This window comes from Heloderma suspectum, chromosome 12, assembly GCF_057233095.1.
Source record: "Heloderma suspectum isolate Gila_16-S chromosome 12, 16-S_ref, whole genome shotgun sequence".
Taxonomy (NCBI): domain Eukaryota; kingdom Metazoa; phylum Chordata; class Lepidosauria; order Squamata; family Helodermatidae; genus Heloderma; species Heloderma suspectum.
Genome location: NC_139469.1, coordinates 14,007,834 through 14,032,962, shown reverse-complemented (window position 1 = coordinate 14,032,962; position 25,129 = coordinate 14,007,834). Strand labels below are relative to the sequence as shown.

The 25,129-nt window shown below is 43.6% G+C and overlaps 1 protein-coding gene across 10 annotated transcripts in view; it reads left to right on the top strand.

Moving 5' to 3' along the window:
• TRRAP (transformation/transcription domain associated protein) overlaps positions 1–25,129 on the top strand; it is a 202,979-nt gene that overhangs the window by 143,838 nt on the left and 34,012 nt on the right. For 9 of the 10 annotated variants that reach the window (XM_084818421.1, XM_084818419.1, XM_084818422.1 and 6 more), the window contains 6 exons: positions 1,141–1,241; positions 5,369–5,570; positions 10,954–11,118; positions 14,407–14,497; positions 16,284–16,483; positions 17,558–17,819. In XM_084818421.1, the coding sequence (XP_084674547.1) occupies positions 1,141–1,241; positions 5,369–5,570; positions 10,954–11,118; positions 14,407–14,497; positions 16,284–16,483; positions 17,558–17,819 (1,021 nt within the window). Of the gene's footprint in view, positions 1–1,140; positions 1,242–5,368; positions 5,571–9,225; positions 9,449–10,953; positions 11,119–14,406; positions 14,498–16,283; positions 16,484–17,557; positions 17,820–25,129 lie in introns of those variants that run through there. The other variant, XM_084818427.1, reaches the window with a different exon arrangement.

Below are 25,129 nucleotides of genomic sequence, written 5' to 3'. Positions count from 1 at the left end.
TTTTCTGCAGGGTGCATGTTACATTTATAAAAGATCCAGATGCAAAACCAAATTACATCCAGAGCTGGACTCAAGGGTTCCTTTTCAGCTGCTCAGCAGAACTCACCGTTTGAGATAGTTTTTGGGGGGTCTTCTCCAAGGCCCGCCTCCCTTTCGGAGAGGTGGGATGTTGACCTGAGAGAAAGCCATCTTGGTTTGTGGGGGCCCCTCTTTGAAATGCTCTCCCTGGAGAAGGGCTCACCTGGCACCTACTCTTCTAGGTCTTGCCCAACCTTTCAAAATGTTGCCCAAACTGGTTTTACTCTGCAGTTGATGTGCTCTGCTGCTGTTTTGTTGTGTGTGCTTGACTTGTTGTTTTTGTTGAGGGGCTTGTATTGCTTTTTAAAATCTTATGTTGTTGAGCTGCCCTGGAAGTAAATGCACTGAAGGATGGGGGATGCATTTCTGAACCTGAAGCATGAAGTAGTTTCCTGACCATTCCCCAGGCCCAGAATTCAGCTTTTCCTGAATTTGGATGGGCATAGAATTCCTTTTTTTTTTTTAATGCAGAGTACATGTGGGCTTGTACCGTTCCACTTTAAGTCAGGATGACTGAAAACCTAATCTACTGAAGTTATTTTATTTCTGTTTATCACAATTATTCATATGCCGTCTTTCAGGGTTGAAAAAAACAACCCTACCAAGGCGGCTTCCAAGTAACATAAAAATAATGACATCACAATATTAACAAATGTCTAAAAATCATCACGATCCTTCCTGCAGGGCAGGATTTGAACATAGGGCTGCAATCCTAAACATACCCCGTAATAAGTATGTTTAGGATTGCAGCCCTAATATCTCTCAAATTTGGAATTCTAGTGGGACTTCAGAGTAAAGGTGTAAAGGTTTGTGCTGTTCAAATGGCAAAGATCAGAATACAATTGCAACTTGACTAGTGTGGGTCCCCCCCCCGCCCACCCCCCCCCCCGTTACGGGGTTCTCATTCCGAGCAAGACAAATTATATTTGGCATGGTCTGCAGTTCTTCATCATTTGGAAGCTTACAAAAGGGTACAGTCCACTGAGACGTTCTGTTTCAGGATGGGTTGGTAACTTTTTATCTGGCTGTGATGTATATTTTACAAACCTTGCTGTTCAATAGGGCCTTGAGGTTATCGAATCGACAAATCTGAAGTATTTTACCAAGGAGATGACTGCAGAGTTCTACGCACTGAAGGGAATGTTTTTGGCTCAGATTAACAAGTATGTATGGGCTGGATAAGGTGGTGGAATGCACACCTGGGAACATGTATAAAGAACGCGCAGTGATTCACACAGCTAAATAAATTAAGCCACAATAGAAATGTGTATATAGTGACGGCTTCAGTGTGGGTAGCAGTAATAATACTCCATCATCTACACCCTATGCAGCATTGTAGGAAGACTAAGTGTTACTGCCCACCTCTTTGCTCAGTTTTCCATTGGGGATATAATAAAAAAGTAAGTTGAGATGTTGATGTTAAAGAACTATTTTATTTTCTCTCTCCAGACTTGAACACTGGTGGTGATGGGTTAGCAAATAAACACCTGGCCTCCACTCCCTGCTGGCAAAAAAAATAGTATTCAGTAAACACTAGAATCAGTAGGCTAGGTTCTTTGCCTCCTCTCTTTTGTTGTGAGTACCACCTGACCCTTAATCTAAGAAGACAAATCACAACTAAGAACTAAAGCAGGGATGCAGAACCTTAGGTCAAATCTAGTCCTCCAGGGGTCCCATTCCAGCCCTTCAGGGGTCCAGAAGGCCATGCCCCCTTCCTCTGGCTCCACCCCTGTTCCCCCAATCACTGATCATTTGGTGGCTTCCTGGGTTTTCTGCAATTCCCCCGCCCCATTCTAAGAGGTTGAAATGCCTTTCCTATGACTTAGTTGCTAGCAGTAAGAGCTATTTAAGCTATGCTCGTGTGTTTGGTGTTTGAGCTCCGCCCCTTTGGCCCCACCCACCACTGCAGTGTGGCCCCCAAGATATCCTCCAAAATGGAATTTGGCCCTTGCGGTGAAAGGGGTTCTGCACCACCTGTGATAAAGTGAGGGAGTGGCCCTAAAGCTTACGAAATGCAGAGTGAGTTTAGAAAAGCCCATGCCAAGAAAGCACGCAGTTATATTTAACACATCTAGTATAATGAAACGATGCAAGCACGCTGTACCGTCCAGATTAATAAAAACCGGCATGTGTAAGCTGACTAAACCTTCCTTCCTTTAGCAAAGTCTTATCCAGGCCGCACACTGAAGCAGTAACTTGCTTTGCACCTAGTCTTGGGAGGGGCCATAGCTCAGTGTGATAGAACCCCTGCTTTGCAGGCAGAAGGTCCCAGGTTCGATCCCCAGCTTCTCCAGGTAGGGCAAGGAAAGAATCCTGCCTGAAACCCTGGAGAGCCGCTGCTGCCAGTCAGTGCTGACAATACTGGACCAGGTGGACCAGTGTTCTGACTGGCTGTTGAAATGTATCCTGCCCAAGCTTCTTGATCGCTTACAGCAGAAGGAATCACTGTCCTCTCTCCAGAGGAAATCAAGAGAGAATTTTAAATAGGGAAAAGGTAATTAATTTAGCAGGAAAGTGCCATGCATTCCTTTTAACGACCACAAGTGTGCCTTTAGAAGTTTTCTTCACGAAGACAGGTGGGTTAAATAATTTAGACCACATATCTGTCGACAAGGACTTGTGTAGGATATCGTCTTCAAATGCCAGCTATCCTCTTGTCAAAAGCAATGGCCCCCTGTAGAATACAAGATTTTATAAGGCAGCTTCCTGTGTTCCTATGTTCCTGGTCTGAGAGGCCGGAGACTTGAGAGTCCCCAGATCCAGACCAGAAAGTAGCAGCCTCTGAGCTGTAGTCACAAGCCTCAAACTGACAAGTCTCTCTCTCCATCAAAGACAAATTACAGACCCAGGCATGGCCCATGTAGAGAGCACCAGGGTATCAAACATGAGCTTGTTTTCTACAGATGTCGCACCTTTAACAAGATTGCAGTTTCAGCGGTCGTAGCTTGCCTGAAAGCTGTGTGCAAGATGCGATGCCCTGCATAAATCTTACCCCAAGCATCATGGGATCTCGATTGGGAATGTCAGGATTTGTACGGGCTTACTTTTGTCTACTTCTTTTGGCTCCTTAATAGCTCATTGCCCTCATGGAAGGCAGTCATCAGAAATGCAAGCTCATGCCCATGCTGTGGGTCATATTCTGACCCTGCAGTGCTATCAGGTTTTCAACATCTCTCCAGATTGAACTGGAGGCCATTTGCCATCTCTGCATGCTGAGAGTATAGCAGAAGCTGTTCACTGCCACTCCAGTGTAGCCACTTCTGAGGCGAAAAAATCAATCTGGCTGTCGAAATGTATCCTGCCCAAGCTCCTTGATCGCTTTCAGCAGAAGGAATCGCTGTCCTCTCTCCAGAGGAAATCAAGAGAGAATTTTAAATAGGGAAAAGGTAATTAATTTAGCAGGAAAGTGCCATGCAATCCTTTTAACGACCACAAGCGTGCCTTTAGAAGTTTTCTTCACGAAGACAGGTGGGTTTAATAATTTAGACCACATATCTGTCGACAAGGGCTTGTGTAGGATATAGTCTTCAAATGCCAGCTATCCTCTTGTCAAAAGCAATGGCCCCCTGTAGAATACAGGATTTTATGCTCCCCTTTCATGTTTCCAAAACGTACGGCAAAAATGCCTTGATTGGCTGAACTGGGACCCCAAAGTCACTTGTGTGGTGGACCAATTCCTCTTTCATCCCACCTGTCTTGCAAGACAGTGGGAATAAAAGAGAGTTATCAGAGGTGTTGGTGATAGATAACCCAGGAGGCGAGGGAAAGAGGGAAGTCTCAAGACAAATCCTGTTGTTAACAGTAGAAAGCAGTAATAAGGCAAGCCATTTATCAGCCTTTTCCTTCAGTAATAAGTTGCAATTCCACACAGCCTAGGACATGGAAAGCTGTTAGCAAAAAATAAAGTGACTGACTAATACCCAGGCTAATTAGCTGTTTAATAAGCTATTTGACAGATAAGGTTATTTTCCATTTGCCATGTTTTTCTCCTGGAGCCATCAATTTTTTTTTATTGCCGCAGGCTGTAATTGTAGGTTATGCGGTCCAAACGTAAGTAAAACTAAGAGTGGCTTCTGACGCTATGCTGATGGGGAAGGGATCTGCAAATGCTTCACGGTTCCTCTTCCATGGTTGTAATATCCAAAATAGCTTTTAGCATCTCATCCAGAAGGGAGCTGTGTGACGTCTCAGTTCAGGAGGAGCTGTGAAAGACCTATGTTGGAATTTTGGCCAGAGCCAAGAAACAAGAAGCATGAATTTGTCTTCTCTGGGATCCCAGTACGCAAATAATTGGTGCGCCAGTGGGGAGCGGGTTGGCAACAGCTTCAGAGCAGAACTACTATCCGTAGTAGTTGACAGAGCAGAACTATTCTCCATAGTGGTTGATAGTGGTTGACAGAGCAGAACTGCTATCCATAGTACCTGACAGAGCAGAAGTACTATCCATAGTGGTTGACAGGGCAGAAGTACTATCCATAGTAGTTGACAGTGGTTGACAGAGCAGAACTACTAGAGCTGACAGAAGAAAACTACTCTCCATAGTGGTTGATAGTAGCTGACAGAGCAGAACTACTATCCATAGTGGCTGACGGGGCAGAAGTACTATCCATAGTAGTTGACAGGACAGAACTGCTATCCATAGTAGTTGACAGAGCAGAACTGCTATCCATAGTACCTGACAAAGCAGAACTATTCTCTATAGTGGTTGATAGTGGTTGACAGAGCAGAACTACTATCCATAGTACCTGACAGAGCAGAACTACTATCCATAGTGGTTGACAGGGCAGAACTACTCTCCATAGTAGTTGACAGTGGTTGACAGAGCAGAACTACTAGAGCTGACAGAAGAAAACTACTCTCCATAGTGGTTGATAGTAGCTGACAGAGCAGAACTACTATCCATAGTGGTTGACGGGGCAGAACTACTATCCATAGTGGTTGACAGAGCAGAATTACTATCCATAGTACCTGACAGGGCAGAACTACTATCCATAGCGGTTGACGGGGCAGAACTGCTATCTATAGTGGTTGACGGGGCAGAACTACTATCCATAGTGGTTGACAGAGCAGAATTACTATCCATAGTAGTTGACAGAGCAGAACTACTATCCATATTTTTTCTTATAAAGCAACACCGAGATTTTTTTTTTTTTTTGGTATGGAAGACTTGAGGCTTGTCCAAGAACTGTTGGGATTCTTTTGTTTCTACTGTTCCACTTCCTTCTCTCTTTGTTGTTGGGAACGCTTATTAACGTGCAGTGAATATCCTGTCCCTTCATGTTCTCCCCAGATCCGAAGAAGCAAACAAAGCCTTCTCTGCTGCCGTGCAGATGCATGATGTTCTCGTGAAGGCTTGGGCAATGTGGGGGGATTACTTGGAAAACATCTTTGTGAAAGAACGTCAGCTGCACCTAGGGGTGTCGGCTATCACTTGTTACCTGCACGCCTGCCGCCACCAGAATGAAAGCAAATCCAGGAAATATTTAGCAAAGGTGAGTGAGTGAGTGTGTGTGTGTGTGTGTGTGTCTTATAAAGAAAGCTGTTGCATTTCTGCCTGACATACAAATTATACCATTGGAAAGGGGTTGTGACAAGGACACAGTTAGAGCATACATTTCGTCCGTTTTAAACGTAGGCTTCAGGCTTTGGCAACAGTCGGTAAGCATAAGCATTAAATGCCAGACAGGAGAAGTCGGCATGCGGACCAGCTACACGGACACCGGCCTTTTGCATTCTAGCGCAGTTCACTGGAGTTCTGGGTAATGAACATGGTTTTGTTTGTTTTTTCATTCTGAGATGAGTCAGCCTTGAAAGTGGGTGCACAACAGAGGTGGTTGGCTTTTCCAGCCCGTTTAAACCCATCTTGTCTTTCCAAAGAAACAATTCCTGAATGTTCCCCAAGTAATTGGCAAGTAGCCGAAGTTGTCTTAGGTTCAAGGATGGAGAGGGCAAACTACCAATAGCTGTGAACTTGCCACCTGTAAGAAAAGGGTGGAAAAACTGATATTTATTCATGTATTTATTTAAGCTGCTTCTATACCACTTGACATCCCAGGATCTCCAAGTGGTTGACCATACAGTGCTGTATACAATATAGTATAAAGACCAATATAAAACCAGTATAAAAAATACATACCTTTAAAACATTACAACAAAAGCAGTAAAGCAGAGCAACGTCATGGTCGCTTACATGTTAGGGAAAGCCTGAGTGAAGCTCAGGTGGAAACTGTTGAGGTGGAAGTTCACCACAGTTTCCACCTCTCGAAACACAGGTGGGAGAGCGTTCCGGGGGGGGGGGGGGCACTACCGAGGAGGCCTGCCCTGGTATATGTTTGCCGAACTATTTTGATGTTCTTAAGGCCACTTTTTTTCAGCCTCCCTAGGCATTGTATTCCTGTTTGCTGCTTCCGTTAAGAACCTTGGATGTGTACAACCAGGGCAGTATCCTTTACTGCCCCTGTGCTAGCGGGAGCTTCCACTAGCACAGTGGGAAGCTAGTCATTCCTGAAGCAACCGGGAATGAGCCGAAGCACTAGTTTCCAGAGCAGGGCAGGTCATCAGAGCTCTCCCGTCCTGTTCCAGAATCTAGCGCTTCTGCTCATTTCTGGGGTTGCTTGAAGAAGCGTTGGCTCCCTGTTGCGCGAACGGTGGGTCCCACTGACACAGCGGCGTTCTAGGGTACTGACACAGCAGTGCTATAGGATACCGCCCCCCAAAGAACTGAAGAATTGGGTCAGGTTGAGTTTGTGCTGTTCTCCAGTTTTCAGTGTTTTTTAAGTGGGTCGAGGGCTTTCAGCCAAAAAGGTGGACAACATTTTGAGTAGAATTTTAGACCTCTCCATGAGCAGCTCTGAGATCTGTGGGCATCCTCCTTGTTTTTAAGGAACTAGTTAAACTTTCCCATAGCTGTTGCAAACAGATTTGTTTTAATCCGCATTCAAACTTAACACTTGCAGAGATCGCTCTAACTGTGAAGAGCAGCGACGGGGAAGATGGGGCCCTCCGGATGTTGTTGGACTGCAGCGTCCATCAGCCCTAGCCACCATAGCCAGTGGTGAGGGCTGATGGGAATTGCAGTCCAACAACATCTGGAGGCCCACACATACCCCATCCCTGATTCACACAGTGGGTGATGGGGACTGCGCTTGCCTGATGTCCACGTGTTGGACATCATAAGTTCGAACATGATTGCACAATGTTCTGTACAACTGTTACTTCCCAGTTCTTAGGAGAACAATCACATGAATTGGGTCAGATGTTTGGGACTGCAACGTTCCCTTCTTTATGTGGATCCTAAGTATATTATAATTTGTTTTGCTGATTTTTTTTCTGTGTTTAAACTTACTTATTTTATTTTATTTTATATTTTATTTTATTTATAAAGTGCCAAAACTTGCTAGGCCTTGTACAAAAATGAGCAAAAACACAGGCACTGTCTTCAGGCTTGCAATCTAAAGGTAAAGATATGACACATCTGGGAGGAAAAGAGTACACAGAAAGCTGCCCTATACCGAGTCAGACCACTGGCCAATCTAATTGGGCAAGGGCCACAGTTAAGAAGAAGAGCCATGCTGGATCAGATCAAAGGTCCATCTAAGCCAGCATTCTGTTCACACAGTGGCCAACCAGCTGTTGACTAGGAACCCACAAGCAGCACGTGAGTGCAACACATGAGTTCCCTACCACTCATGTTCCCCAGCAGCTGGTGTGCATAGGCTCACTGCTTCTGGTACTGGAGGTAGCACATAGCCATCAGGACTAGTAGCCATGGATAGCCTTTTCCTCCAGGAATTTGTCCAACCCCCTTTTAAAGCCATCCAAACTGGTAGCTGTCACTACACCCTGTTCAGCGGAAGGGCACCTGCTTGGCATGCAGAAGGTCCCAGGTTCAATCCCCAGCATCTCCAGCTACAGCTGGGAAAGGCCCCTCTCTCTGACCCTCGAGAGCTGCTGCCAGTCAGTGTAGACCAGGGGTGTTGAACATGTTTCAGCCCGATGGCTGAATTCCACTTTGGAGAAGGTCTTGGGGACTGCATTCCAGTGGTGGGCGGGGCCTAAAGCAAAAGGGGCAGGCTAAAGGCAAAAGGGGCAGAACTAGACAGATTAAAAAAAATACCAGCATGTTGTAGCTTAAAGTTTTTCTTGCCAGTAACTAGGAGAGGCATTTCAGCCTTTTAGAAGGGGGGGGGACTTCACAAAAGCTGGGATACTACGAAACAACTGGGGGAACCCCAGAGGGCCGCATTTGGCCCCCAAGCCTGAGGTTCTGCACCCCTGGTGGAGACAATACTGAGCAGTATAAGGCAGCTTCCTATGTTCCTAGTTCAGTCTTGTCTACTGTACATCAGCTGCTGTCCTCAAAGTCTTAGACAAGGTTCTTTCCCAGCTTGGCCTGAGAAATGTACTACACAATTGTTGTTGTTATTTATTACATTTCTATACCACCCCATAGCTGAAGCCCTCTGGGCGTTTTACAGAAGTTAAAACACTAAATACAATATAAAAAAATTAAAAGCCATTTACATAAAAGCACACGGACAATATACACAAACAGCATACAACTAAAAACAACTTTGAACAGTCATAACTAAAGACACATCCAGGACCGATTAAAACCCATCATGTGCTGCCAAATGCCTGGGAAAAGAGATGGCTCTTAATCTGACCCCCAAAAGATAACAATGTTGGCACCAGAGGACCTCATCCGGGAGCTCGTTCCACAGTTGGGAGGCCACCACTGAGAAGTCCCTCCCCCTCGTTGCTGCCTTCCGAGCTTCCCTTGGAGGAGGCACTCGGAGGAGGACCATAGATGCTGAATGTAGCGTATGGGTAGGTTCATTTTGGGATAGGCGTGCTGTCAGGCATTGCGGTCCCAAGCCGTGTAGGGCTTTATAGGTTGTTTCTCTAAAATTGTTTCTCTAATTTGTTGGCCTTCATCCTGGGGTGGGGGGAAATGTGGAAAGAATCTCTGGAAACTGATTTTCCTTTGGAAAGCAATTCAGTAAAAATGTAGAGAAATTTAGAATTATTTTTTATTTATCTATCTTATTTCTAAAAGGGTAAATGGGAAAGAGACCGCCAGAGCAAATGGCTGTCAAAACAGCAAATTGTTCACTATTGCATTCATTTTAAATGTCCCATGTACAGTATCGCTCTCCCTCAGTCGCTTCATGTGGAGCATCTGGCTGCTGCTGGAGTTTAGCAAGGAAGAGGCCAGGAGGCATTTGGGCTATTCAGGCCTTTGGAAAAAAGGGCCCTGCTTTCTCCCTCTGCTCATCATAAGATAGCAATTGGATTTCTTGGCCTGTCAAAACCAGCTGTACCTCGCAATTATTACGGTGCATCCCCACTTCGAAAGTCTACAGCTGATTCAACACCATCCCCTGTTCCGTCTGCTGAAATGAAAGGTTAATAATAGATTATCACTGCCAGCACCTGAGCCATGGCTGAACCCCTGCTTAATCCCAAAGATGCCAAAACGGACGTTTTTTCTAATCCTTGACAAATGACTGCTGTTGTGCCCTGTATTTAAAGATCAAGCTTCTTTTGGCAAGTCGCCCGACTAATTCAATCGCAGGTTCCTAAATGGCTCTTGCGTCTTTCAGTATTGCATTCATTTTAAAGCTAAAATATTCGTAAACGTGCACCTATTGGTATATACAGTGAGGTAAGACAAAATGTCGTGTGTCCCCCCCCCCCCCCCGGCCTAACTAGATTTGTATTTTATGTCTTATGCACATTCTGGAGAAAACATAATCTTGCACGTTTTATTTGGAAGCTGATTTTAATCTTGCCAATTTTAATCTTGCAGCTGTTGCACATTAGGCTTAATTGTGCAAAGCTCACTGTTTACAAAATATTAATATTTTTTGTAAAGTTGGGAAATTAAGTTTCTTCTTATTGTCTGTACTATAGCTTGGAATCGATCCCTTAGTAGTAGTCGTAGTAATATAAATATTAGTATTATTTTCATAGCCTTGGGTAGATATCCCTAACAGCATTTGGTGCAATGGCTTGGTGAATTTAACCCTTTTTAGACCAGGTGTACATACACTTTGAGTGGAACAAGATATAAATGGCTTTATAAATCATATATAAACGTCTGATAATATTCACTCCATTGCAGATAGTAATACAACACTACTTCCAAGACAAAGTCTGTTGTTGGCAATCATGGCTTTCAGTTGGATGGAAGGTCTCTCCCTCCACTTTAAGCCCTTGATGTACGCTGGCTGCTGAAAAGAAAAGAAAAGAAAAAAAGCTTTCTGCAGGACCTGAATGGCAACTTAGAGAAGGTGCTAGAACCATCATCTGACACGAGGTGCAATATAGTATGGATGCAGCCACTGTAGCATAAAATTGCTACTCTAATTCAAGGGTAGGCAGAAGGTAGACCTGGAGATGTTTGTAGGTCTCTGGGTGGTTAGCAGTAGGGCGGTTCTTAGGGTGCAATCCTATGCATGTTGAGACAGAAAAAAAAGTCCTACAACTCCCAGCATTCCCCATCCATCCATCCATCCATCCATCCTCTGGGAAGATTAAAACAAAAATAGGTTGCCCAAGAACAAAGCAGAGGTAGGGGTCTGAACACCAAAACACAACACCATTCTGTTGAACAAAAGACAGAGTTGGAGGGGAAAACTTCACTTTGCAGCACATCAGCCTCCCGATTTAAAACATATATTCTAAAAAAATCCTAAGAAATAAAATTAAAATCGAGAGGGGCAGGAAGCGTGGTGGGCACCGAGAGAGGTGTGGGCACCGCAGTGGAGACACAAGGTGTAAGGCATCTTGCAGTGTGGCTTACCAACTCTCCTGTGAACTTTTGTGAATGCCATAATGGTTGAAAATGCTTTTTTTGCTCTTTGCTCTTAGGTCCTTTGGCTACTGAGCTTTGACGACGACAAGAATACCCTGGCAGATGCCGTTGACAAGTACTGCATCGGTGTCCCACCTATTCAGTGGCTGGCGTGGATTCCGCAGCTCTTAACGTGTCTGGTTGGATCAGAGGGCAAACTTCTGTTGAACCTTATTAGTCAGGTAGGAGGGCTCTATGTTGCGGGCTCTATGTTGCAGGCTGTGACATCCGGTTCATTGTCTCTCATATTTGTATATTTCATTTATGTATTTTATTGCGTTTATTTGTTTATTCGTTCAGTCGCTTCCAACTCTTCGTGACTTCATGGACCAGCCCACGCCAGAGCTTCCTGTCGGCCGTTGCCACCCCCAGCTCCCCCAAGGTCGAGTCCGTCACCTCCGTTTATTGCGTTTATATCCCTCCTTTTTTCCTCCTTTAAGGAACCCAAGGTGGCTTACATAATCCTCCCCCTCTCCATTTTACCCTCACAACAACAGCCCTGTGAGGTAGGCTGGGCTGAGAGTCTGCGACTGGCCCAAAGTCACCCAGGGAGCTTCCATGGCTGAGTGGGTAGTAGAACCCGGCTCTCCCGGCTCCCAGTCCACTACACCACGGTGGCTCTATAGAGCGTTAACCTTTAAAAAACCAAGCGAAATGGAAGACGATATACTTTCAGGTTTTCTCCAGGGACTAAAACTGTGTATGTAATGTATAGATATTTGCATGTGCAGTGTTCAAATGGGTTTGGTGATGATAAACTAGTATTGCATGCCATCATTCCAGAAGGGATTTATGTCTGTGAAAACAAACCATAGCCTGTTAGCTGTAAAGTTTTTTTTTAAGGCTATCGTACATGACAATACCTTTGCAGAAATCTTTCACCTGAGCCATAGAAAGCAGCACAAACTGCAGGAATAATGTAAGTTTAGGAATTGGTCAATGTTGTTGGTCACAGTCTTATTGCACCTTCCTGCCTTACGAGGCCTACTTAATAGAATCCTTGCCAACTTCCCGTATATTCCAGGAAACATCAGTCTCCAAATATGGAGAGTTGAGGTTGGAAAACGTACAAGTAGTGTTCCATATGAAAGATTAAATATTTGATGGACTTGTTAGGCTGGGGTGGGGTGGGGTGGGGTGGGGTGGGGTGTTTGTTTAGCTTCATGTCAAAGAGCCTTTAAGCTTAAGGCTCGATTCAGACATCGTGCTCCGTCATGGTCAGAGAAACTTAATGCTGGTTTGGCCTGACATCTGAATTAACTAGTCATGGCTGGCAAATCAAAATCAGAAATGATGGTTTGTCGAGGGTCTGAAAACTGTGGTCCACGCCAACCGTGGTTTGGCATGATGTCTGAATTGACAGACCATAGTTATGGTCATAGTTCTGCGTAGTTCAGAGGCAGATGCACTATAGGAACAGCAGGAAACATTTCTAAAGCTGAGCATGAAAGGATGGGAAATGAAAGTAGACAAGTAATTCTAAAACCATGGTTTGCCTGTAGTATGTTTGGAAGCTCAGTCCATAGTTTGGGTTTCTGACTGTGGTACAGTTAACATGCTTGAAAGAATGGAACAATTAGTCATGACCAACTCAAGGCTAGTTTATTTCAGAGGGACATAAAGCATGTTTTACTTTTTTGATTGGGACTGTGATCTCAGCAGCATTCGTATCTGTAATAAGTAACAGTGTGGCTAGATGCTTATTTATCAAGAATATTTAAATGTGTGAGAGAAGGAAACAAAATGCTTATTGCGATTGGACTGCTCTGAGTGTCATTACTGTACATTTTGTACTGATCTCTGATGGTCGATTACAGATGGAGGTTAATTTATTGCAAACCTCTTAAGCAGCGTTCCAGTTCCTTGAGATGCAGGTGTGGTATATTTTTTTATTAAAAAGATGGTAAGGAAAACCTCTTGGCATCGCTTATCATCTGTCGTCTCATAGAATTTAGTCAGCTATATTGTTCCTTTCATTTAATGGACACCAAAATGTATAGATTTAAAGGCAAAAATGGCACATTAATGTGTATTCAGCATGCTTTTTCTGGAGGAGTCATGAAACCTCTGCTTGGTAAAAGTGGTATCGCTTTCCATTAAGTGCTTATTTTTCACCCTTAGTGCAGCAATTTTGCGGAGTGAGGTTACACTCTAATGGGCCTAGCTAACATGGAGCGCTAGGTTCATTGGGAATTGTGGTCTTATTTAAAGACTAGATAGTGTCTTTTTGTGTCTCTCCCTCCTTTTATCTGCATCAGTAAGATCTTTTTAGTCTTCCACATGCTCTCATTATGCAGATGCCTGGTTTACAAAGTAATATGATAGATCCTTGTCAGCTTCCCCTTATAACAGTAGGGGGAATAACCTTTCAGAGTTATTTTATGCCAGATCAGATGATGCCGTTATCTGGATCCAACCGCTATATCTATTTCCTCCAGCCTGGTGCCCTCCCAGTATTTTAGATTTCAACTCCCATCAGCCCTAGCTAGGGTTGTACAGATTTTGTAAAATCTGTTCTGTCTGCATTTCATGGATTGTCAGGTGCCTTTCATTCCATCATCTACCCATTCCCAAATTTGCACAAATTCACACCTGCACAAATACACAAATCCCCCCCAAACGCACAGATCCCCCAAACTGCACCTTGTCATGCTTTAGCCCATGGGGGAAATGTGCATTTTCAGCCCTGGTGTTTTTTATTTTACGTATTTTTCTATGACAAAATTTATGTAAAATTCCAGAAAGTAAACAAACTGGTCCACAAGTCCGCAGAAACTGTGCAACTCGGAAAAGGCTGGTCCACTGCAGATTCCACGTGTTGGATTCATAGGAACCGAAACTCAATTGATTCCATTGTGGATTTCTCTGACATCCTTAGCCCTAGCCAGGGTGGCCAGTGGTCGAGAATGCTGGAAATTGTAGTCCAAAACATCTGCAGAGCACCAGGTTGAGGAAGAGTGCCCTATGTGGTTGGGGAGAGGGAGAGAGCATACTCCCCACCCTATGCTTCTGTCAGCAGATATCCTTATGGGAGTGTAACATTGAAATAGGGAGTACTCACATATAAATCCCAACACATCTGGGTCCAAGATGTGCAGTCAAAATCTCAAATAGAATCTGCAAAATTACCTGCACTCTGGGCCTACGTGTGTTGGACTTTGTGTATGCTTTCAAGACATTTTACCCCATGAATAGATATCTGAAGGCATCAGAGCGGACAGGCATGCTGGCTGGATGAGGTGGGGTAAGTCTGGATGGGGGTGGGGTAAGTTGCACTATTTCTTCCCACTATATTCAGATCTGGTATTGTCCAATAGGGCTCTTTGTTTTAACTTTAGCCTGCCTTATGAAATATTATTAGTATTGCATAGTTTTATATAGACAGGGTTAGGCATAAATCCAACAGATTTGTTGGCTCATTATGCTTCTCATGAGGCCATTGGTTTTATGTGTCTTTTGTCCCAAAATAGGTTGGACGAGTCTATCCCCAGGCGGTCTACTTCCCTATCCGGACTCTCTATTTGACACTGAAGATAGAACAGCGTGAGCGCTACAAGAGTGGTAAGCAGCAAACACTGCAAAGTACTGTTCTCGGTGGACTATTCTCAGATCAGACACAGTTTAGCTACTTTGCTTCTAGAGTTAGCTGACAGGCAGGTGCTCTGGTCATCCCTCTTATACTTGTAAAAAGCATTATAGTAATCTGGTAATGGGGTCAAATAGACTCCCCACCCCCATTAAGTATACTAGTAAAAAGCATTTTATTAATCTGATAATGGGGTCAAATAGACCCCTGCTAAGTCAAAGTTGTTGTTGTTGTTGTTTTAAATGAGCTCTCCAGCTTAATATTTAAAAGTGTTAATTGTATTAAGGATTATACTATTACAGCCATGCAACCATACAGGGATGGTATCTGAGGCCCAGAATGTCCCCCAGTGTTAGTTCCTATGGGGTCTCATAGACCCCAAATACATTTTCCCTCAATTCAAAATGTCTTGGAGTTATTAATAATTAATAACAACAAATAATAATAAACTCAAATGGTTAGCACCCCCTTGTTGTAATTTATGTATGAATATGAAAATAGCTATTATATTCAAAAGAGAGTTTCACAACGTCTAATGGTTTATTTGAAGTAATTTTTATGCCACTCCTCAGCCAAAAAGGTTCCCGGAGTGGCTTACATAAAATCAGTAAAACAAGACACTCCCTGTCCTCGGGCTTACGATCTAAAAAGAGACAACACACAAGAAAAAAAGGGGTGGGGAGAGAACAGGGTGGGGAAATTAAGTCAGTAGGACTGGTGGTATAGTCCTGCTTCCCCTTTCATCTCCTTCGGTACAGTCGGCCAGGGTCATTTAGTTCCCCAGTACCTCAAGTGTGCAGTGTTTTAATTTTTCCTCCCAAGCACCTTAAACACACACACACACACACACACAATTGGAAGGGGGTTTGCAATACCATAGAAACACTGACTTCCTTGTTGTAGGACAGGGGTGGCTAATACACCCCCCCCATAGCCTCGTGCTGCCCCTCAAATTTATAGTTGCTACGGAGTGCAAAAAGAGCCAAAATCGACTTGCTTGCCAGCTATGTTTGACCCCTTTGCACTCTGTAGCCACTACAGACGCCCTTTTCAAAATTATTATTTTGCGATGAGAACACATGGAGTGTGCAGTGGCATAGATTAGACATAAAAATGTTACGTATCTGACTGCAGAGGAGCATGAAAATATGACCCCAAATACATAGCAGGGTTAAAAAGAACTCAGACGTGCTGGAGATTAACAGAATGATCAGAAAAGCACGGCTTGTTTTAGGTTTAAGCTTTTCCCCCTGCTGCACACTGGATAGCATTATGCTGCTGTTTAAACTGATGGCGATATTACTTTATCCTCTATAGACAGTCCTTCGGGGAAATGACTGTTTCCTTGTGGTTAATGTAGACTTTGGAACCCAGTCATGTCATGGGATTTTATGAATGGAAAGGCTGCTTTGAACACTCATTCTGGGAAGGAGTTTAGTAGTTCATGGCACACCAGTTTTCTGGTAAACATCAAGCCGTTAGAGAGGAAGTAGAGGACCATAAAACCAGCTTGGGTCTTCTGTGACATATTTTCTTTGTCAGCTTTATTGAAGTGGAAACAAGAAGTGCTTGTTTGTAGCCAAAAAGATCTTGTAAATGATTAAGTTAATAATGTGTCCATTGATGTAGCAGGACTGCAATTTCTTTGCTAATTTCCGTCACAATTGCAACTTATTTTTAAGCCTGTGGAATGCCTTGTAATCGTAATGATATTCTCTGTGTATCTCTCTCTCTCCTCCCCATCCACACACTCCAAATAAGATTCTGGACAGCAACAGCCAAGTTCCGTTGGAAACCAGTCGCATTCTTCTTCGGACCCTGGGCCAATCAGAGCTACGGCCCCAATGTGGCGCTGTAGCCGAATCATGCATATGCAGCGGGAATTGCATCCAACGCTCCTTTCCTCTCTGGAGGGGATTGTTGATCAAATGGTCTGGTTCAGAGAAAATTGGCACGAGGAGGTATCTTCTGTTTAATACTGGAATTATTAAAATGTGTACATTGCCATTCTTTGTATTCTGCCCTGTTTTCCCTTCCCCCAGGTATTCCTCTTACGCCATTTAATGGAGTATGGGATGCCTTTCTGGAGTGTTTTGATTATAGCAATACCGCCCCAAGGCAATAGCTATTGTGACCTTGTTCCCTGACCAGTACATGCACTCTCTCACCATCTCCATTGTTTCAGTCTTGCTTCGCATTTATTAAAGTAGTAGTGAACAAACCCAGCTTTGCACAGGTTCGAATAGCCCTTAGTTTGATACAGAGAAGCCTTCTGTATCTTACATGGTTGTTGGACACATTGTGCAGTCCTGCTGGCACCCCTAGGCACAGCCCCTGCCGTGGTGCCACCCCTATAGCACCCTGCGGGAGGGCTGCCCCACAGTAGCAGGGAGGGAGAAACCATATAACTCTCTCGGTGCACTAATCTCCCCTTCCTTCAAACTGTATCAACTTAAAGCTACGTACTGATTGTGGAAGTCTTCCCCTAATGACTGAAGTTGTTACTGGAGGCTTCAACCACATGGACTCATTTAACGTCATTTAAATTAATTCTTGTGTTTTGAAAACAAAATGGCCCCAAGGTGCACACCCCTAGGGTCCCCTTGGTAATGTGCCAAGTTTCAGGTGTCTAGGCTTCATGTTATGGCACAGACGAACAGACACGCATCTTCTTTCATTATAAAACTACCTCCCAAAGTGGTTTAAAAAATCTTGGAGAATGATAGAATATCAGTACAGAATTGTACTGCCAAAGGGCAGAAAATAAATGTCAGAAATAAATATGAGTGGGTCTAAAATTGCTTTTTGGACCCCAGCCTGTGTCCTGGAAAGCTCAGAATAGGGTGGGAAATATGGCTAGAGGCAGTCTGTGGCCAGTACTTTGGCTAGAAAGTCAAGAATTTGAGCACTTGGTCGTGCTGTATATGCAGAGTTCTCTGCCTCAGTGTGTTAAAATACTGTGTTGCGTGCTTATTTCATTATTTCCATTCAAAAGGCCCTCTTTGTGCTGTTTCTTTTGTGTTTCATGGCATTAGGTCCTTCGACAGCTACAGCAAGGCCTGGCAAAGTGCTATTCTGTTGCCTTTGAGAAGAGTGGAGCAGTTTCAGATGCCAAAATCACCCCCCACACTCTGAATTTTGTCAAGAAGTTGGTCAGCACTTTTGGTGTTGGCTTAGAGAATGTCTCCAATGTCTCCACCATGTTTTCCAGTGCTGCTTCAGAGTCTCTAGCCAGAAGAGCCCAGGCTACGGCTCAAGATCCTGTCTTCCAGAAACTGAAAGGGCAGTTCACAACAGGTGAGTAATTTTTTATATAGCTTGACATTCACTTTTTGCTCTACTTGTCACGGTCCAGACACCAGGTGCTTTCTGCTTTGTCCACTAGGAGGTGGGCTCATTTGGGAAATGGACAGTACACTGTATAAACTTCCCTTGTATGGAGCTCAGAAGGCATCCACAATGGGATACGTCCCCACCACTGGCCCGGGCGAGGCAGGGAACACATGACCAGACTCTTTGATCTTGTCCAAGGGCGTTGTTAGGCCTGGGCCCATGAGGCCCCTGCCCTGAATCTATTTCTCAGAGCCCCGAGTATCCATATTGGTGCCAAGGGAAGTGATTTTTTTCTAGCTTAATTGCCATGCAAGGAGTGATTTTCTACTTACTGTGCTTCCATGAACTGTATTTTTTCATGCTGTTAATTGTAATTTATTAATTTGTAATGTACAATTACAAATTAATTGTAATTGAGTAGGAACTGCTGATTTGGGGTGATCTGGGATGGGTACAAATTAATTAAACATTTATTCAGGATGATTTGGATGAGAAACCAATTGGCTGGCTTTGCCTTCTGTGAAATTTAAATAAATCCTAACAATTATTTCTAAATGTGCATATATAGATATAAATTAGCATATACAGATTTTATGGAGATGTGTGTCCTATGGCCTTGGCCCCATTTTTCTAACGTTCCTGGCAATGCCCCTGATTTAGTCCCAGCAGCCTTGGCTCATCCCTTCCCCCAAAACCTTGATTCCCTGCTACGAGAATGAGCCACAGCGAACCTTGGGCTTGCATGCACCCCCCTTTTTCCTCCTCTTTCATACCTGTGAAGAGGAGACTGAAAGTTTCTACTTCCACTTTTAAACTAACCGCAGTTCCCTGTGCTGTCAAAAGTTTGGGAACTGTGTTTTATTTTTTATTTTATTTTTATTTAAATATGGTTAGCGAGAACAAGCCAAGGTTAAATCACGATTCGAGATCTTGGCTTGTTCACCCTAACCATAGTTTAAAGTAACCACAGTTCCTCAACTACAGACGTCACAGGAACTGCACTTAGTTTAAAAGGGGAAACGGAAGCTTGAAATCCTTGTGGGTGCAAAGAAGAGGGAGGTCTGAAGCTCAGCTTCTCATTATCATAGCAGGAAGCCATGGTTTTCCATTATGTTTGAACCCGTCCAGTTCTCTCTATTACTCTACTTTGGAATAGTACACAAGAGTCTTCAGGGAAAAATAGACGACAACATAGTGAGTGAATGAAAGTTTTGGCTATTAGGTGATTTCCTATATCTAAATGACACGAAGTTAGTTTAAGAGTACTTGGGGGGCGGGGGTGTAATTCAGCAAAAGACTTAATGCATTAAGTACTTGGGTGAAGAATTATATAAACCATTTGGGGATAAGAAAATAATCTCAAGGTAGTTGAGGTTTATGGTTAAAATGCATGATGGTATGCTCTTGAAATTGATGACAGAACAGTCATGTCGATGTTTCCCCCAAATTAGTAGCATCTTCACAAATTACATATTTTAAGCTTTTGGTCACCAGACATTCATGAAATTACTTGGTTTTTCCCATTTGAGTTAGATAACTTAAATCAATAGCTATAATTGGCCTTTTAAAGGGACCATTTGGGAAACATTATGCTACCACTATTCATTTTCCATTAACCAGCCTCACATTCCATTATTTATGGATCAGCAAAGCACAAAAAATTTGATTTGTGAAGAGCACCTGTTCTTTGCCATTTTTGCTCCCAGCCCTTCTCTTCCACGGGGTGTATTTTATGAAAGGGCCGTCTGTACTGGTGGCTGTTTCTGAAAGCCAAATCATGAACATTCCTCGCTCTGCCTAGCAGTGAAATGTTAAGTGCGCTTACTTGGAAGTAAGCCCCATTGAACTTGATGGGATTTACTTCTGAGTAAGCATGCTAAGCACTGCAAAATGAATCCAGTTGACTCCCAAAGCTTCCTTTACCCTAGCTGTCCTTAGACTTTTTTAGGCTGTTTCTTCCTGCTCACTCTTCAGGCTCTGACCTCACTTCAGGCTCTGGCTGTCTCTCCGCTGTTGCTCTGGCTGCAGCTGAGTCTTACTGGCTCTCTCCCTGTCTTTACACACTTTCCTCCCTCAAAACCAAAAGTACTGCTTCAGACCTGAAGAAATGAAACTCTTAACCAAAAAAATGAAACTACTCCTCTCAGGGTTACCCCCTCCCAACCGGAAACCACAGGCCTCTCAGCCTGACCTTTTTTTTTTTTTGCCTTTGTAGGCCTCAACCCTTCACATTAATGAATAGCATAATTAAAACCAACAGCAGTATTTGCAAGAGTTCTAATATATTTCAGTTAAAATGCATTAGGGAAAATAGAATAGTCTTCACCTACAGCCTAAAAGATAAGAGTTGGCACCAGGTATATGTATCTAGGAACGGTTTTCCAGTTATGGGTCACCACCACAGTAAAGGCCCTAGCACGTGGAGAAGGGCTTCTGATGAACTAAGGCATGTTGAACCTCAAGGCCGTGGGCCAAATCTGCCCCCTTCCCTGGTCCCAGTCCAGCCCTCTGGGGTTCCCCAGATGGCTATGCCCCTCTCCCCTGACTACCTATCATTTGGTGGTTTCTTTGATTTTCTGCATTTTTTTTTCATTCTAAAAGGTTGAAATGCCTAACCTAAGGCTTAATTACAAGCAGTAGGAGCTTTAAGCTAAAATATGCTGGTGTTTGGGAGGCTTGACCCTTTTGCCTTTGTCTCTGTCCACCACTGGAATGTGCCCCCAAGAGCGTCTCCAAACTTGAATTGAGCCCTCGGCCTGAAAGAGGTTCAGCATCCCTGATCTAAGCAAACAGGCAGGTTTGTACAGGAGACAGTGGTCCTTAAGATAACCCTGATTGCTTGAGAATTTTCAAGTTCCGGTAGAGTCGTGGAGGGTTTTCCAACCACTGCATTGCCTATAGCCAGAATCTAAAGAACCATGTGACCAGTTTGTCATCTTTAAGCAACAGTACCATGCTACAAGGTAAACTGGTTTTGAAACTGAGGGTAGCTTCTGAAATAATGTGTTGTTATGGGGTCATGTGGTAAAAGAATTCACAATCCCACAGGATAAATGACATACATCTTTGGATTGTGAACTCATAGAAAAATGCGGTCTTGTGAGATTCTTGTGAAAGTCACATATATGCCCTACATAACAGAGAGCATGTGAAGCACTGCATGAAGTAATCTTTGAAGCACTACAGTTGCATGGTAGTAGATAATGGAAGCCTTGAACCATATGATCAGATTTAATGTGTGGCAACTACTAGAGAAGAAAATAGTAGTCAACATTTTTTGCTTGTTCTTGGTTATCTGAAAATTCTGAGCAACTCAGCCGCAGTTAATGCAAATCTGTATTTTTTGCATTTTCTGAAATACCTGGCCATTTTTTTCCCAGGATGCAGTGGTACTTTTGAGAGCTTTTTTTTTTTTTTTTTTTTAACAATACTGGTTTTTAGAACAGGGGTTCCCCAAACATTTTGGGTCGGTGGACCCATTTGGAATTTTGAGAGAGAGTTGTGGGCAGCTCTCACAAAATGGCTGCCATGGGGGGCTTGCCTGGTCATAAGATGGCTGCCACGGTGGACATGGCTGGTCACTAAACACTCATTTCCCAGAAGGCAAAGTGGTGTGACTCAAAGAAAAGTCACTTGCCCCATAACCGAAGTACAAGGCAGAGGTTGGTGTGTGAGCTCCAAAACACACAACCACTCGAACCCAAACAAAGATGGCACTGGAGGGCATCCCGTTGCTTTTCAGCATGCCAGTGTCTCTGTTAAAAAATGATTAATTTTAAAAAAATCTTATGAACTGAAATGACATCAGGAGGGGCAGGGAACCTGGTGGGTGCCAAGAGAGGTGTCTGTGGGCATTTGGGTGCTTACAGGAACCACACTGGAGACCCACCCAGTTTTAGAATATAAATGAAAAAGGAGCATGGCCCTTGGAGTAGTAGATGGTACAAATTTCAGCTGAAAGATTTTGTCATTCCTCATCAGTGGAGAGTGGATCTAGGAGTCATCCCATTCACTCCAGCAGGAGGACCATGGGAATGCCTAAGACCCCTTCCCTATGCCACAGGTGGGCAATTTGAGGCCCTCCCAATGTTGTGGCCTACAACTCCCATCAGCCTGAGCCAGCAGAGCCAATGGTGAGGGAAGCTACTGGCTAAAACCCTGGTCAGCAGCTTGTGATTTTTCCTGCCTTATTCGGTTCCTGCCTGCTCTGCAGAGACAGGGCTTTTCGGGGGGGGGGGGGGAGATCGCAGCGTAGCTATGACAGCTCTACCCCCTTTCCCATTGGATTAGTTAGGTAAAGTAGGAAGAGAGCTGGGCTAATTCTGCTATCTGCGTGGTTGCAGCAAGGAGCACCCGAAGCCATGTCATAGGACGCTGCCTTATACTGGGTTAGACCATTGGTCCGTCTAGCCCAGTATTGTCAACACTGACTGGCAGTGGTTCTTCCTCCAGGGTTTCAGGCAGGATTCCTTTCTGGCCCTATCTGGAGAAGCCAGGGATTGAACCTGGGACCTTCCGCTTACAAAGCAGGTGCCTCTGGGCTACGGTTGCTCCATACAGCAAGGCACCTCTGAAACTCGCTTGATTGAGGTGGCCCTGAAGGGACACAGAAAGTGCTTTGAGAAAATAGATGATCCAGCATCAATCAGATTGTTTTACCATTTCTGCCTCAAATGTGGAAATAAACCACGCTTAGTGTTTTTATGCATTTGTTGGTGGCGTGTGTTTTCACGTCTTCGAATGTGATCTGCAAAGTTTTGGCCTGTTTGACTTAAGTTCCGCTTTTTATGACGGTTACGCAAAACATTCAAACAAAGGAACAGGTTTTCCTCAGCTTCTAAGATAAAACGTTTGACGCAATCACAATACTGTAAAGGGATTCTCCTCTTTTAAGATAATAAAAACTTTCTGGTATCTTTCACAGATTTGGAACATTCAAACAAAGGAACAGGTTTTCCTCAGCTTCTAAGATAAAATGTTTGACGCAATCACAATACTGTAAAGGGATTCTCCTCTTTTAAGATAATAAAAACTTTCTGATATCTTTCACAGATTTGGAACATTTAATTTTTTTTCAATTATGATTAGGTGTGAGCAGTTACAGGATTAAAACAGCCATTTTAGTTAGCCCGAAATGAGTTTGCTTTAATCTGTTAAAGTTGGACTTTGAATTAAAGCTGAAATGTGGAGGAAAATGGCTGCAATTAAATTGGTCAATACACTTGCCTTTTGGAGTTTTGGGATTTAATTCATTTTGCAGAAAATAAGTTTTTGATTAATTTGCAGCAGTAATAGAATCTACACTGTGGAATTAATGGCAAGTTAATTACCATACTAGTCCATAGCTGAGAATGAAACCCCAGTTTGTGCGGACTCCTGGTCTTGACTGTAGCCCTGTCCTGTTTTAAATCCTCCCCGCCCCCCTCCACTTTGCCACTCTTTGAAGCTGACTACTAGATTTCCGAAAACCTCACAAGATACTTTTCTGTATGTAAATTTGCAGCTGTTATTTTCCATGCCTTTGAGTCGATCGTGTACCTTATGGATGGCGATCAAGGTCTTCTCAATATATTTATGAATTTCCAGCAAATGTCATAGATGCATTTGCACTTCTTTAGAAAAAACCAAGGCTTGGCCCTGGTTGATGCTGTTGAAAAGGGAATATACCAGGGTTCCGTAGACTGATATGACTGATACAAGTATGATTGACATGGTTGTTATGACATTGATATGATTGTTTATGAATGCAGATATTCATTTCTCTTCTATTTTGATGTGTACCATCAATTGCAATTCATTTGTCATAGATGTTACGTGATTATGACAGATACAGTTGTTATGACATTCATAGGACTGTTATAAATGGTATACAGGCATTGGAAATAGTCACTCCTTTTATAATTTGATGTGTACCCTCAAGTGCCTCATTTATGAGCTTTGTATAAAATTACCTTATTGGTCTAGTGCAGTTCTGTTAGGGCTCTTGTGCCTTGTGTGTTACTGGGGACTTTGTCTTTTCTGTTTTGCCTAGTTGGACCCGGTTGGAAATAGGGCGTGGTTTACTTGCATTCTACCCGATGGAATATTGTTTCCAAATAACAGTACCTGGGTACATTTTCAGCTGATTTGTCACATACGTTCGAAACCTGAATGCCAAAGTACATGTTACAATTAATGTGTAGCATGCAGCAATGTGTCTTGTTTGCCTTTAATTATAGTTCCCGCCCCGCCCCGCTCCCCGAAAATCATCCCTTCTCTACGGGGCTAAATTAAAAAAAACCCAAAAACCGATTGGTGCCAATGGGCACTTTTCAACTAAATCCTGTAGCCTCATGGGAATGGGGGGGAGGATTTGGGGGGGGCAGCTGATGAGGGAAAGGGTGAACCTCCCCTCCCTGTGCATGTGATTCTCATAGCAATAGCTCCCGCCACCCCCACAAGTGTAATTAAAGTAAAACAAGAGTCATAGCTCGATGTGGTACATTAAACATAACATGTAGGTTTGACCCGAAGAAATTTGCTAATCCTGTCTCATTCAGGCTGATTTTGTATGTCCAAATCAAATTAACTTTGGTTGAAAGCAGCACGGCAGAGCTGTGTGGAATGGCATCTGGGGGATATTTTGAGACAAGGGTGGGATGGACGATAGCACTAGTAACTTCAGAGTGAGGACTTTGCTTGGCAAAAGGAAACATGGTTTGCTTGTACAGTGCAATGTTGGATTGCTTGATCGATTGATTGATTGTACTTTTAAACTCCCCAATAACTCAAGTTATCAAGGTCAGGGATCCCTGACCTTTTGGGGTCAGTAGAGACATTTGGAATTTGGAATGTTGAGAGTGTGTCATGGGTGCTCTAACAAAATGGTTGTCATGGGGGGAAGTTTGCCCATTCACAAAATGGTTGCCATGGTGGGCATGGCCAGTCACAAAACACCCATTTCCCAGAAAGCAAACTGGAGAGAATAAAGGAAAAGTAACTTGCCCAAGAACCTAATTACAAGGCAGAGATGGGTTCTGAGCTCCAAACCACACAACCGCTGTTTTGAACCCCAAATAAAGATGGCACTGGAGGGCAGCACTTTGCTTTGCCGCACGCCAGCCTTCCAGTTAAAAAATTATATATATATATATATATATATATATATATGCTTAAGAAATAAAATAACCAGAAGGGGCCAAGAGGCTGGTAGGCACCAAGCAAGGTGTCTGCAGGCACATGAGTGTCCATGGGTATACCTTGTTGAAGACTCCAGCTCTGTGTTAAGAAAAGAG